The 14,353-nt window shown below is 40.8% G+C and overlaps 1 protein-coding gene across 1 annotated transcript in view; it reads right to left on the bottom strand.

Moving 5' to 3' along the window:
• The window catches only part of PTPRK (protein tyrosine phosphatase receptor type K), a 564,673-nt gene that overhangs the window by 263,144 nt on the left and 287,176 nt on the right, over positions 1–14,353 (bottom strand). The window contains exon 6 of the mRNA XM_026649826.2: positions 2,992–3,166. Coding sequence (XP_026505611.1) covers positions 2,992–3,166 — 175 coding nt within the window. The remainder of the gene's footprint in view (positions 1–2,991; positions 3,167–14,353) is intronic.

Here is a 14,353-nt window from a genome sequence, read left to right as displayed (position 1 = left end):
CCCCTTACCAGGAGCCGCCCCAAGCATGTGCTTGGTTGCCTGGTGCCTGGAGCCGGCCCTGCTCCCCAGTTGCTAGCATTATGGTGACCAGACCACAAATGTGAAAAATCAGGACAGGGGTTGGGGGGTAATAGGAGCCTATATAAGAAAAAGACCCCAAAATCGGGACTGTCCTTATAAAATTGGGACATCTGGTCACCCTAGCTAGCATTTAGATTTCATAGCTCTCTCCCCTCTCCTACCCCATATTACACTCAATCCCCCCAAAACAGGCATCTGCACAAGGCTACATATTGTCTTCTGGGCATTGGCAATTTTACCAGGGAACAAATGAAAGTGGAAGATGGGACTGGGGGACATTTTCAGTTAGGTAACTTTATTGTCTGAAACTGTACACAGCCTCCTGTAGAAGGAAAATACACAAGACTGACAGCTGTGCCACAGAAACCAATTAAAATCAATACAACACAGCTACTGAGCTGAGAGCTGAAGCGCAACTCAAAGTAAAGGTTTCAACATTAAATTATTGACTGGAAATACCTCTGGTAAAATGTTGTAATTGAATTGAAAACACTATACTGGTCTTTCTTGTGAAACAAAACTTAATGAAAGTGAAATAAAACAGCCAAGGAATTTCTTAGAGGATCTTTGAAAGTGGTGCCAAAAAAATCTGGTAATAAAGTCTAGAGATAATTTCCTTGTAAGAATAATTAGATGCTGATTTGCAGATGGTGATTTGGATAGAATAAGTTATAAAATTGGAATTTCCATTATCAATATTAAAATACCTTGCTGAGTAGTAAACTGCACCTTGTTTACACATCTATATTAAAGTATGTATTCTACACACATATACAGTATATACACACACACCAAAATTTTGATGCACTGAGCAACAGATACTGTTCATCTCTCGCTCGCTAATAACCAGTGTTGTCAATAAAGTTTGGCTTCTACAAGCTGAAGACATTATCATTACTCAGAATGATCTGGAAGCAATCCTAAAGTCATGACAAAGTAAATTGTGTTTCACCGTATTTTTTTTTCCTCTGGCTGTGAGAAAACACAGATCAATACTCTTCAGCATGAGAATTCCACAGTGAAATTTTCATTTGTTACAAACAGCAACAAAAAGGCCCTAAGCAAGCCCTGTCACTTTCGGTTTAGGAGGAAATGCACTAATAAACTCTTACCCCTGGGTCATCTTTGACAATGGGCAATACTATGCCAGCTCTTATTAAAGGTAATTCATATCAGTGGCCCAAAAATTTCCCTTAAAATTACCGTCTTTTGTATCCATGTAGCAGGATGTCAGCTTTAAAGTGCCACTGAGATATAGGACCTGTCATTATGGTTAATTTTCAGCACAGTTTTAACACCAGGGTAGCTGACCCCCAAGGGTATGTTTTTGGCTAACAAGATTTATTTGGTGGTTATCCAGACAAACAAGAAAATATATTACGGTATATTGTTTTTCAAATATAACAGTGAGCAACAAATCCTATACACCCATTTTTTATTCTGATGTCCAATAGACCAATGCATTGGTAGAAAAACTGTTAGAGCAATTAAAGAAATTTAACTAAAATATAATAAAATAGCTAACATTCTTCAGCTTCTAACTCTAGAAAGTGCAATATATACTTTTTAAAAACCGGAACTTTTAAAATAATAGAATCTATATATATAAAATGTCTGTATTGACTAGATTGCTACTTACCATCAAGCTAAGATTGGGTCATAAAGCTGAGTTTTACTCTGGACTTCAATATTTTAACTTGAGTTTTCCAAAACTTTTTAAAAACTATTTTACTTTACTATTTTCTTGCACTGGAAAGAACTAAAAAACATCAGTCATTTCTTGGGCAAATGTCCGTATGTTTTAGTTTCTTAGTTATATCAAAAATTAAGTTTTCATGTTGCCACAGGACTACTTTTATCACATTAAAAAAGGAAATTATATAGTGATCCACTAGAAGAAACAATATGACTAATTACTGTACAAAACACCAGGTAACATTACCAAAGCTGATGGCTGTTCAGCAAGGAAGTAGCAGGGCCCAATTAATGATGGTTTTTGTAATAATAATACTTTGCACTTCTCAATCACCTTTCACCTGGGAGTCTCAAAGCACATTACAAAAATATTAATTAAGCCTCACTGCAAATGTGTGAGTAGGTAATTGAACAGTTGAGTAAAGATAGCCACAGAAAGGTTAAATGACTTGCCCCAGACCACATAGCAAGTGAATTGCAAAGCTGGGAACTGAACCGAGTAGTCTTGAATCTCAGTCCTGTGTTCTCACGACTAGACCAAGTGCCTCCTTATCCCCCACCACCCCAAATTACAAACTCTAAGCCACTGCCAGACTTGGTAAGCGCAAGTAAACCAACAAGGTCACCTGAAGTCAGGAAACAGGATCACAACAGGCCAACTGAAAGAGAAAATTTTCACATCCCTTCTTTCTGGGCCATCAAGCTTAATTAAAACATAACCCTCCCACTCCCCAAGCATAAGTCATGGTTGCATTGCAGCAGGCTGCCATGCTTCTGAGTGGACTGAAATTCATTTAAAGTATTCAAAGTATTCTGGGATGGGGGTTGAGCAAATACACCATTGCTTCTCCTCTACCCCACAAAACATTAAGAAGTAAAAATTAACTTATTACAGTAGATACTTTCATATCTGTAAAATTATTTGTTAAATGTTAATCAGTATTCATCTCAACCAATATTATCTAGAAGATAGTGGAAAGGAATATGGTATTTTACAAGCATTGCATTATTAGGACTTTTTATAGAGTCCCATTCTATGGAAAGCACTTGTCAGAAACGAGGCTGTCAAAACTATACAGCCACATTCATTAGTTTTATTTTATGAGGATTTCTGTAATTTTATTGTGCTATCTGTTGGCTAAATAAAAATGTAAATATGATGCATTGATGTTAAGAGTATTTAATTTCATAAAATGAAAACATTTGCAACTTTACCTCTCACAATAAGTTGAGCAAAATTGGACACTCCAGAGCCTCTCTCTGACTGAGTTACACAGCGATATAAATCCTGATCAGTTTTTGTCACCTCTTGCAACTTGAAGGTAGCAGCAAATCTTCTGTGATTGATATTTTTAGTTTGGGCGACTGGAATATCTTCTCCATTCCGTCGCTATAAACAAGAGAAAACAGTGCAAAGATATCTTATAAGTGTGTTTTTCCTCTTGACAAAGACATAAAAGTACCAACAAATATATTTTAAAACATCCAAACACAATCTCGCCATGCTGAGTTTTCCATGATGGAAGGGTCTAGCAAAGAGTTTCCCCTCTAGAGTTGGGAAGCGTTCAGCCTTCCGCCCTTCCCAGGGTATATCTACACTACAGTTAAAAAGCCATGGTTGGCCCATGCCAGCTCACACAGGCTCGCAGGGTTTGAATTAAGGATCCCTGAGCTCTGGGACCCTCCTACCTTGCAGGGTCCTAGAGCCTGGTCTCCAGCCCAAGCCCAAACATCTACATTGTAATTAAACAGTCCCTTAGCCCAAGCCCAAGTCAGCTGGAACAGGTTTTTAATTGCAATGTAGACATACCCCAAGAGGCCAAGCACGTCACATCCATCTTGCATTGTTCAATAATGGGAACTTTTCACAGGAGATCCTAGCTTTCCAAGTAGCAGCATCACATTGTGAGAGTTGCATCACTGGGACAGCTTACTAAACTTTGTAAAGTTAAAACCAATTTATCAGTTCATTGTAAACAGAAGTTCTACAAAAACTTGTGCACAGAGTTGCTGGATTTTCAACAGCTTTCTGGATACTGTTTTTGCCCTTTTATGCTAGTTCTTATGCACCAAGCACCCACTTCCTGAAATTGCACTGCCTGACATCAATCACCCTCCAACTAGAGCTGGTTGAAAAAAAGCTGTAAAAAAAAATGGAAAACAGGAATTTTTCATAATATGTTTACCGATTTTTGAATTTTTGAAACATGTCAAAACTTCAACACCATTTCTGAATATCAAAAAAATTTCAAATCAGTTCCATGGGTGACAAAAAACTGCAAAATTTTCAAGTGAATGTTTGTGTTCCATCTCCTCACCCCCAATGAAAATTAAATTTTAAATTTCATTGAAAACTCAAAAGTTCAAAAAAATTTGACTAGCTCTAGCTCCAGCAGAGATGTTACCATCTCTTTCCCACAGACAGCATCCCCCTCCTAGTACAAGTGGATGCAGCTGTTTCTGAAACTGTGAGCATCATTTCTCATTTATCAACAGAGGCAATTATCTGTCCTGCAGCAGCATTGCCTACTCCTATCAAATCGCCACCTCAGGTAGAAATGTACAACTAACCAATCAACCCCAGGAATAAGAAATACCACCCAAAACTTAAACTCAGAATTTCTGAGCACGAAGCAATATTGCTGGGCCATAAAGGCAGCAAATTGGAATTTAATAAAATTAAAGCCTCTGGCAAAAAAAAAAAAAAAAAGAAAAGAAAAGAAAAGAAGGGGGAAAGGAAATGAGTCAAAGCTGCATATGTATGTTTTCTGGGCTACTGGCATGTACTAGATCATTTCATTTTACATCTAACATTTATGGTCTTAGTACGGGGTTAGGTTCTCTATAAAGAGCTGCCCTCTCGTAATGAAAAAACATACTGCTGTAAATTAGCCAGCTGTTAGTGCTGCCTCAGACTCACTGTAAAACTATTCATTTTTAACCATTAACACATTGAAACATGAATCTTAGTTTTTTCTGCCTTATAGCAGTCAAAATGCACCATTTCCCACACCCCATTACAACCTTGTCTGAAAGCTACCATTTATATACTCCTGACAGATTTCCGCTCCCCTCAATCCAAGAAAATTCTGGTATGAAGAGCATTCCATCATCTTTATCAACAGCAATTTTATTGGACTGACTCTCCTTTATTTCATGATAAAAGTTTATATTGAGAAGACCAATTTAATTTCCTTTTCTGCTGTTATGTCAGAGATGGCATTGAGTCAACTGTGAAACCTCCAACTACCCCCATAGGCATGGCTCAGATTGCAGAAGAAAACTAGGAAATATTGCCAAATGAAACAGAAAAAAATGCGTCTCCAGCAGAAGAGAAAACTCTGATCTGAAATACTACAAAAATATACTCAGATACCGCCTCTTTTTAAAGCCACCATCTCGTACATTAACACAACTCTCACTTATATGATAGTTATCTGAAATTGTATCATGTGGTAAGAGCACAGGACTGGGTGTCAGGAGAGCTGGATTATATTGCCAATTCTGTGGCTGACTCACTGGATGACCTTTGGTACATCATAGGTTCTTTGTGACTCAGTTTTCCCATCTGTAAAATGTGGAGAATACCTACCTCACAAAGGTGAAGTTAGGCTTAGTTTGCTAATGTTTTCAAAGAGACTCACAGATGGAAGGCACCATTGAGATGCAAACTATCAACAGTATTACTAAAGCTTATAATACCGAACAGCTATTACACACTTAAAGACTTCACGTTCCACTACTACTCAAGCTACAGTAAAAGCACTATGCAATACGTATCTCTTTCCTCCTCTTAGCTAGCTCGTTGCATTTGAAAGCGAGATTCTCTAGCTGTTTATTTCCTCAGTTTAAATCAGACTTAAAATGAACGTTTTGATAGTCTACACAATGATAAATTATTTTTAAGTCGCCAGATCCAAACTTTATATTAACTAAAATAAATAAATTACACTGCAGCTTCCTTCCTTTCTACTTATCGAAGCTTCCTTACAATCTATGTTCTGATCATCAGCCCAGGGAGAAGGAAGGTGAAGGAAAATCATGTTCTTTCCCAGCACGTACAACTTGTCAGCCACTTATTAAGAAACACTAAGTGTAGATTATGTTGACTAAAAGACTGAAATTTTGAAATACGGTAATACAGAAGACTGCAAGGCAACTCAGCTAGTTCAATGAGTCTATTCCTGCAAAGTGTTGGATGGCAGTAGAAGAGGAAAAATAAAAGGATTTAACATTTGTTGTTAAAATATGCTTTTAAGAAGTGTTCTTTACCTTTCCATGAATGTTATTTATTTCTCCAGCAGAGGGATTTTACTGCAGAATACAACTGATTAATCCCCTTTTTAAAAAAACCCTAAATATAGGTTTCTGAAAAATGCAATGCATTTTTTGCTTCAAAAGTAGAATTTCCTTACATTAAGGCACTTCCTTCATTTTGACTCCAATGTTTTTAAATTCTAATGCTCCAAACTCATTCTCCTTGACAGTGAAGAACTTTACATAGCCTGTTCTGTAAAACAAATTAGTCTCCAAATGTTACAAGTCCCTTATTAATGCTGCTCTGCATTCTCAATGCTAGAAAAACACAATTAACTGGGCTCCTAATTTTAAATTGAATAATGAAGCACTTTAAAACAGTTATGGAATTGCCTCACTATCAATACACAGAAATTTAATTAGCTTAACAACTTTATTTACTGTTCACAACAAAACCTAGAATTGTCTTTGCTGACTGCATTAATGAGTTATCGCTCCCTTATCTTCAGGTTTTAGAATGGTTCGAGAATGGCTGGTGTCTGTCTCCTTTATACAGGTCCTTTAGGCCTTCACTGTGCTTTAGATCTCTAAGGCTAGGTCTACACTACAGCGGGGGGTCGACCTAAGATACGCAACTTCAGCTACGTGAATAGCGTAGCTGAAGTGGCGTATTTTAGGTCGACTTACCTGGCTGTGAGGACAGCGGCAAGTCGACCGCTGCCGCGCCGCCGTCGACTCCGCTGCCGCCTCTTGCCACGGTGGATTTCCGGAGTCGACGGCAGAGCGATCAGGGATCAATTTTATCGCATCTTCACTAGACGCGAAAAGTCGATCCCCGATAGACCGATTGCTACCCGCCAATCCGGCAGGTAGTGAAGATGTGCCCTAAAACAGGATGCCCAAAACAGTATTAACAAAGTCTAATCACCCAACTCAAAATGTGCCCATTTAAATTATCTTTGAAAGTGTTCCCCTGAGCTTTAAGCTCAGGCAACCTAAAAACTACAGGCTCCTGTTGTATGCACAGTGCTATAAACTATGCAGCCCTTGACAGACCCTCCATTACTGATTTTTTTTTTTTTAAGTATACTACTACTTTTTACTAACAATTATTTATTAATTATTGTTTGTATTGCAGGAGCACACAGGACCAAGACCACATTGTACTGGGCACTGAACACACAAACAAAAAGACGGTCCCTGCCCTACAACTTTCAATATAGGTATAAGAGAAAACAGGTGACTATAGACCAGTGTTTCTCAAAGTGGGGGTCCGGACCCAAAAGGAGATCGCAAGGCTATTGTAGGGGGGTCACAAGATCTGAGCCGTAACCAGGACAAGAAGAGCAGGGCAGCCGCCCAGAGTGCAATGTCGGGGGGGAGAGAGAGGAAGGGGTGGAAAAATGCCAGGAAACAAATGGTAGGGGGATAGCCCTGCAACAGGCATGGTATTGCCACCCTTACTTCTGTGCTGCTGCTGGTGGCAGCGCTGCCTTCAAAGCTGGGAGCCTGGTCAGCAGCCGCCACTCTCCTGCTGCCCAGCTCTGACGGCAACGCAGCAGTCAGCAGCAGCGCAGAAGGATGGCAATACTATAGTAATTTTCTATCACTTTTGTTGGGGTGGGGGGTGTCACAACCTGAAATATTTTCAAAGGGGGGCCCAGCAAAAAAAGTTTGAGAAACCCTGCTATAGACAGCCTGGGGGAGCACAAAGATATAATAAGACGATATTGGTCAGCATGATAGGCCCAGTACACCAGCAGCCTAACTGTTGTTGGGTTGTTGTAGGGATCACAGCAAAAGAGTTTTAAGGAGAGTTTTGAAGGAGGACAGTGTGGTGACTTTGTTGCTGTTATGGGTAACTCCTCCCAAGCATGAGGAGCAACATCTGAGAAAGCACAAAGGTGTTTGTTTGAAAATTTAACAAGCAGACTACGAAGGCCAGCACCACTGGCGGATCAGACGCAGAAGTGGACATCTTTATAGCATATAAGAGATAAGGACAGTGTGGACAGACTGTGAATGGCCCTCTAAGTGAAGACAAGTAGCTTACATTTGGTGATAGAGAAGAAGGAGCCAGTGGAGGTATGCAAAGAGACGGGTGACATGGTCAAAGCAATGGGCTAGGAAAATGATCTTTGGAACAGCATTTTGAATGAATACAAGAGGGGCAAAATTGCATTTATTGAGACCAGAGAAGAGAATGTTGCAGTAAATGAAACATAAGATAATGGCAGGCTGGATGAAAGTTAGAATTACATTGGAGTTAAAAGAATTAAAAAGTGTAATTTGCTCAAATTTCATTGAAGGAGGATTTTGATAGGTTGAAAAATTCTCTGAATGTTACTCTTCTTCAATATGAGTGCAGTGAATGCAGCTTCTCCAGTAGGTGTGCAAAGTCTATCCCCATGTATATCTATCTATATTTTTAAATAATTTTAATCACCAGTGGACTCAACACTGCAACCAGAAAGTGATCTCCCACTTAGAAAATAAAAGTTGAAGCAAATACCCTGGCTTCACCTTAGCATATATCTTGCACTGGGACACCATTAACCAGTCACAGTGTTCAAATGATTTGAAATGATCTCTTAATTGAACTGTTCTCTTTAATGTCAGAGCTCTTAAAAGGGCAAAAAGAAAAGCAGCAGTGCTCACTGCTCATTAGAAGGTTCATGGTAGCTATATTGTTTCAATTTATGTGTCACTCACTCTGAACAGAGCTCGAAAACTCTGCTCAATTAGGTTTTAAAAACTCAATTTAAAATTAGTGTGGATTTATGCTAATAAGGATTGGCTGCACCCTGCACTCTTCCTGATTCCTTTACTCCTCTGCTGTCTGATTTGATAACCTTGGATCACTCACTTCAGAGGGGTCAGAAGTAGTAATGCCACATGCTCTAAGCTAGCATTTTTCTCCTTTTTTGAAAATAATGGTGGATGTAGCAAAGAACAACATGCCATAAGCAGCTGATTAAAAAAAATGCAACTATCTTAAAGCACTTGATAACTACTCCAGAGCTGCAGGCACTTGTATCAGTGTTCTATAAATTTTGGGACCATTTCTAGATCTTGATAGTTAAACCATTTTATGTGCCATATGCTTTTTCTTTGAGTCAATGGAAGCATATAATCATCCTTACCACTACCGCTTTTAATCTGCCTTTTAAGTTGGACAACAGTCTCTATCCTGCCTAAAACACAAAAATCTGTGGTGAGATACCAATTCTTCTCTTCTCCCTCTCCTGAGAGAAGTCAAACTGTGTCTGGGGAGTTTGTATTGCTATTCCTTTTGACCTGAGCATTTAGCCAAAAATTCAGGGTCTTGAGGGTTGTTCCAGTTGGGAGGGGACACTGGTGATGGAGTCAGGTTTTTTTAAAAATGTAATCCTGTTACTTACAACACAGCAGGACTCCAATAGCCTGAGATAGCGTCTTTACTCTCCGTTCCAAGCCCCTTTCCAGTCAGCAATTAGCCCCAAAGCTCTTTTAGCTTTTCTCATGTCCATGTTCCCAGTGCCTCTTCTGTGTTCCTTTCTGCCTTCTCTGGTGTTTTTCTGACTTCTCTCTCTCTCACCCCCCACCCTGCCACTAAAACCACACTCAGCAAAGCCCCTCAGCTCACAGAGTTCAAATTCTTGAGCAGCCTGACATGTGCCTTTGTTTTGGGTGGTCACATGTCCCTGTGTTTTGGTTGGAGGCTGTCACAGATCTGTCTGGGCTCCTTCTGCTGGCAACTCACCAGATATCTGTGCCATTGAATCCCCGGGAGTTTTAAACCTCCATAATCTGAACAGTGTCCAGGCACTATCCCTGTCTTGCAGTCTGTAGACATGCTTTTGGAATGCTGCCCCTCCAGAAAGCTGTGATCATGTGGCCCAGGTGCTTAGCACCCGGGCTCAGGGCTGGCTACTCAGACACCTCCTGTAGTTTTCAAAAAAACAACACCCCCCTCTCCCAGAATCCCATTGACGGTTTGAGCCTTTTGGATTCCAGTTTAACCCTCTCAGGGGGCATGTGGTAAGTACAGCATGTAAAATAAGAAGTACCAGATTGCTCAGGCAGCTCTTGCACCAGCAGGTGCCCAGAAGGCAGCAGGAGAAGCGCCAGGACTTGGCCTTGGGAAACCGGCACAGCAGCAGCTCCGAGTGATGCAGCCCATTCTGCTTCTTGTATGAGTGGAGCGGGAGCCTAATATCCCTGGCTACCCTCTGAGTCACTCTGCCAGCCGGGGCAGCTAGCGGTTTAGGTCCTGCCTCTCCCCCGTGGGCAGGTGTGTACTTGGCAGCTCTGGAGAGGAGCTGAAGCATGGTACGCCCCGTGCTCCACATCCCACCAGCAGCTGGCTTTAACTCAGCAGTGCCTTCCATCAAGCTGCCACCGCTGGCCAGTCCCTTCTTCCTGAAGTTGCTGGGCAAGAGCAGCTGCTCACTTATTGCTCTGCCATGGCCCACCTCCCACAGCAACTAAAAGATCAAGCCACTAATAGAGTCAGGGGATAGAGGCAGTTCCGCTTCACCACCACTGAGGGGAGGCCAGATGGGTCCGGGGGTGCAACTTCTAAAAAAAGAAAGTACCAGGAAACTGTTCCAGCTCTCGGAAAAAACATCAGAATAGCATTGCAGAGCGTTCAACATGTCTTTAGCGCTGATGTTATTGCGCCTTACTTAAGTATGAAAAATACGCAGAAGGTACAGATCATGTAGAAAACAACAAACATCATGAATCCAATGCCCCTCACTCTAGCTCTGGGAGTCCTTTGGGGACATCTGTGCTTGGGTAAGGAGGGTCCCCCAGCCTCATAAGGCTTGTGCAGCAGCTTCTGTCATCTTGAGCAGGTGAAAATGGCTGAAGAGAGTGAAGAGATCAGATCCTTAGTCAGGTGACCTCCTGGTCAGTCCCCAGAGGTGCCCTTATTGCTAGGCAACCTCTCCCCTGAAAATACAGTAAAATTCTTCTTGTTGGGAACCAGTCCATTGTATAGGATATTTGTATTTCAATAGACCCTCCACTACACCTCGGAATTTCAGCCTAACATGGAGGTAAAGAGACTACTGGGAACACAACAAGCCCTCACACTCAAAATGGAGTTTGCAGTCTGATAAAAACACATACTAGAGTTCACAATCTCCCACAGAATTCATAAATTGTACAAACCAATTTCCAAATCATCACAAAGGCCCTTACTATTTCAGGAACCCGGTTCCATAAAGGAACTTAGTCGATTCTTACAACTATCTTAAATGAAGTTTCAGTGAGGTTTAAGCCAACCCACAATGTCATGCAACCAAACCAAAACCCTACATCCAAACAGCCCCAAATTTTGGGAAAGTTCCAATCTGGATTTGAAATGGAATGTCTAGAGGGCATGTATATGATAAATGTAGCCTACAAATTATTTTATTTTAGCTTGGCTGATATTATATAGATATCAAAGATGAAAAAAATCACAACCAACTATACCATCAAGCCCACCTATGCCAATGCACAGTTATGTCCCTTCTAGTTTGAAATCATTGATGCAATGAGTCTCCTTTCACTTCTACTGGGAGACACTTCCACAGACCTCGCCCATCAATAAGCTGTATAGAATTTAATAGAATTTAATAGCTATATACTCCATAAACCTATAGAATTTAATAACTTCTTTCCTGATAATATTTAATAGTTATTTTATAGAATTTCATAGCAGGTATATAATTTTTCTATAAAATTCTGTAAAAAACTTCGCACTTCTTTAAACTCTATGTTTTTCCCACATGGGCAAGGGATATCAGGAATTTTTGTCCTGATAGTCAGTTTAAGATTTTCTTTTATCGGTTTCATACCATCATTCTGTCATATCAGTTTAGACAATCCAGCACAATTATACTCCTTTCTTGATGTTTACATCCTTGAAATGTAAGTAGGTAATTTCAGCCCAAACACTGCTAATCATTATCAGCTCTCCCTAGATTCCAATCTCTGCCCCAGTAGCACATAAAATACATATAAAATGATGGGGTCTAAATTAACTGTTGCCACTCAAGAAAGAGATCTTGGAGTCATTGTGGATAGTTCTCGGAAAACATCCACCCAATGTGCAGCTGCAGTCAAAAAAGCAAACAGAATGTTGGGAATCATTAAGGGATAGATAATAAGACAGAAAATATCATATTGCCTCTTTATAAATCCATGGTACACCCACATCTTGAAAACTGTGGGCAGATGTGGTCGCCCCATCTCAAAAAAGATACATTGGGCTTGGAAAAGGTTCCGAAAAGGGCAACAAAAACAATTAGGGGTATGGAACGGCTGCCGTATGAGGAGAGATTAATAAGACTGGGACTTTTCAGCTTGGAAAAGAGATGACTAAGGGGGGATATGACAGAGGTCTATAAAATCATGACTGGTGTGGAGAAAGTAAATAAGGAAGTGTTATTTACTCCTTCTCATAACAAGAACTAGGGGCCCCCAAATGAAATTAATAGGCAGCAGGTTTAAAACAAGCAAAAGGAAGTATTTTTTCACACAACACACAGTCAACCTGTGGAACTCCTTGCCAGAGGGTGTTGTGAAGGCCAAGACTATAACAGGGTTCAAAAAAAGAACTAGATACATTCATGGAGGATATGTCCATCAATGGCTTTAGACAGGATAGGCACGGATGGTGTCCCTAGCCTTTGTTTGCCAGAAGCTGGGAATGAGTGACAGGGGATGGATCACTTGATGATTACCTGTTCTGTTCATTCCCTCTGGGGCACCTGGCATTGGCCACTGTCGGAAGACAGGATACTGGGCTGGACGGACCTTTGGTCTGACCCTGTATGGCCGTTTTGTTCTTATAATTGCCCTCCTCCACCAGGCAGCAGCCCCTATCACCTCTGAGAAGATAGGCCATCCCCAGAGAGCAAGAAATTCTGCAGAGGTTACAGTAGCAGCAGTGAGTGGTGGGTGGCTGGAGATCACACCTCTGGAAGCATCACCTCTATGGTAGAAAGGATTAAAGAACCTGGAAACAGTACAGTCCAATACTTTCAGGTCCCTGTTCATTCTGGAAAAAGATACAACTGCTGGAGGGTGGGGGTAAGATGAAAGGAGAACATTTTGAACATCAATAACAAGGAAGGTTGGCTTGCGAGAGGGGCCAGGGTGGTAGCAGATGGTTTGGGGAAATGAAATAAAAACTCCTCAAAGGAAAAAAATGCAACTAACTAGTTTTGTACTTTTAACATTTTCCGTATATGTTGCCTTTCTAGCGCTATTTTGTCTTTTCTACATAGACTGTAAAGCTCTTCAGGACAGGGAACTTTTCACATTGTAAGCTTGTACAGCGCTCAGGACAATGAGGCCCCAATCCAACAAGGGCCTTTGGGATATTGTTGTTGTTGTTATACTTTAGCAAAGCTATCTACATATAGATTTTAATCAGTCTTGCACATAATCTATTCACTTGTCTCACCAGAAGGAACCAACTATACTGAAAAAAATATTTTACTTGCCCTTCAAAAAAACTAGTGAGCAGAAATTTCAAGGCTTTTAATAAATCCTCTCTCATAAATAAGTGCTTTCAGCATACATGTTTTGCTTTAAAATTGATTTAAATATTGTTTGGATCACAATTGATAAAGTGAAGGAGATATTTGTGTTACCACTTTTGACCTAAGTGGCAGGCCAAAGTTCTGGGCCCTCCAGGTGTTTCCTGTAGGATGAGAAATTAATGATGGAGTCAGGTACCTTTGATACAGACAAAGAATGTACGAAGTCCTTGTCTCTCCGAACACAGGAGGAACCAAACAGGATGAAGTTTCTTTGCTCATAGCTCCAAACCCTTTCAAATAGCTCTCCCCTCTAGGCTTTTCTCAGGGGCACACTGTGCTTGTGCTTGTTCACACTGTCTGTCTGTTTGCTCCTTCTCTATCTGTTTCTGTAGAATTTCTCCTGCTTCTCTAATTACACCCCCCCCCCCCCCCCCACACACAATAACATAGCCCTTCTCCCATAAAGTTCAAACAACTGGTCTTTCAGGAGAAAGACAGAGATTTATAGCAAACCAATGGAAGGCCCAGCTTCCCGATAAACAAAACAGTTCAGCAAGAGCATGGCCACAAAGCTAAGTTGAATAAAGCTAATGACTCTGATTCTCCACTACATCTGAAGGGGGCTCAGATGCTATGGCGAAGGGAGTGGGCCACAGGAAACCAACTGTGGTTGCCTGATTCAGAGTCACCAGGCACTGGCTCAACCACTTACATCACTGGCCTAAAGTAGGGTTACCATATCTATTAAATAAAAAAAGAGGACCCTCCACGGGCCCTGGCCCCGCCCATTCCCCCACCCC

This window comes from Terrapene carolina, unplaced genomic scaffold (genome assembly GCF_002925995.2).
Source record: "Terrapene carolina triunguis isolate 2854851 unplaced genomic scaffold, T_m_triunguis-2.0 Scaffold85, whole genome shotgun sequence".
Lineage (NCBI taxonomy): Eukaryota > Metazoa > Chordata > Testudines > Emydidae > Terrapene > Terrapene triunguis.
This window is presented reverse-complemented; position numbering and strand designations above follow the sequence as displayed.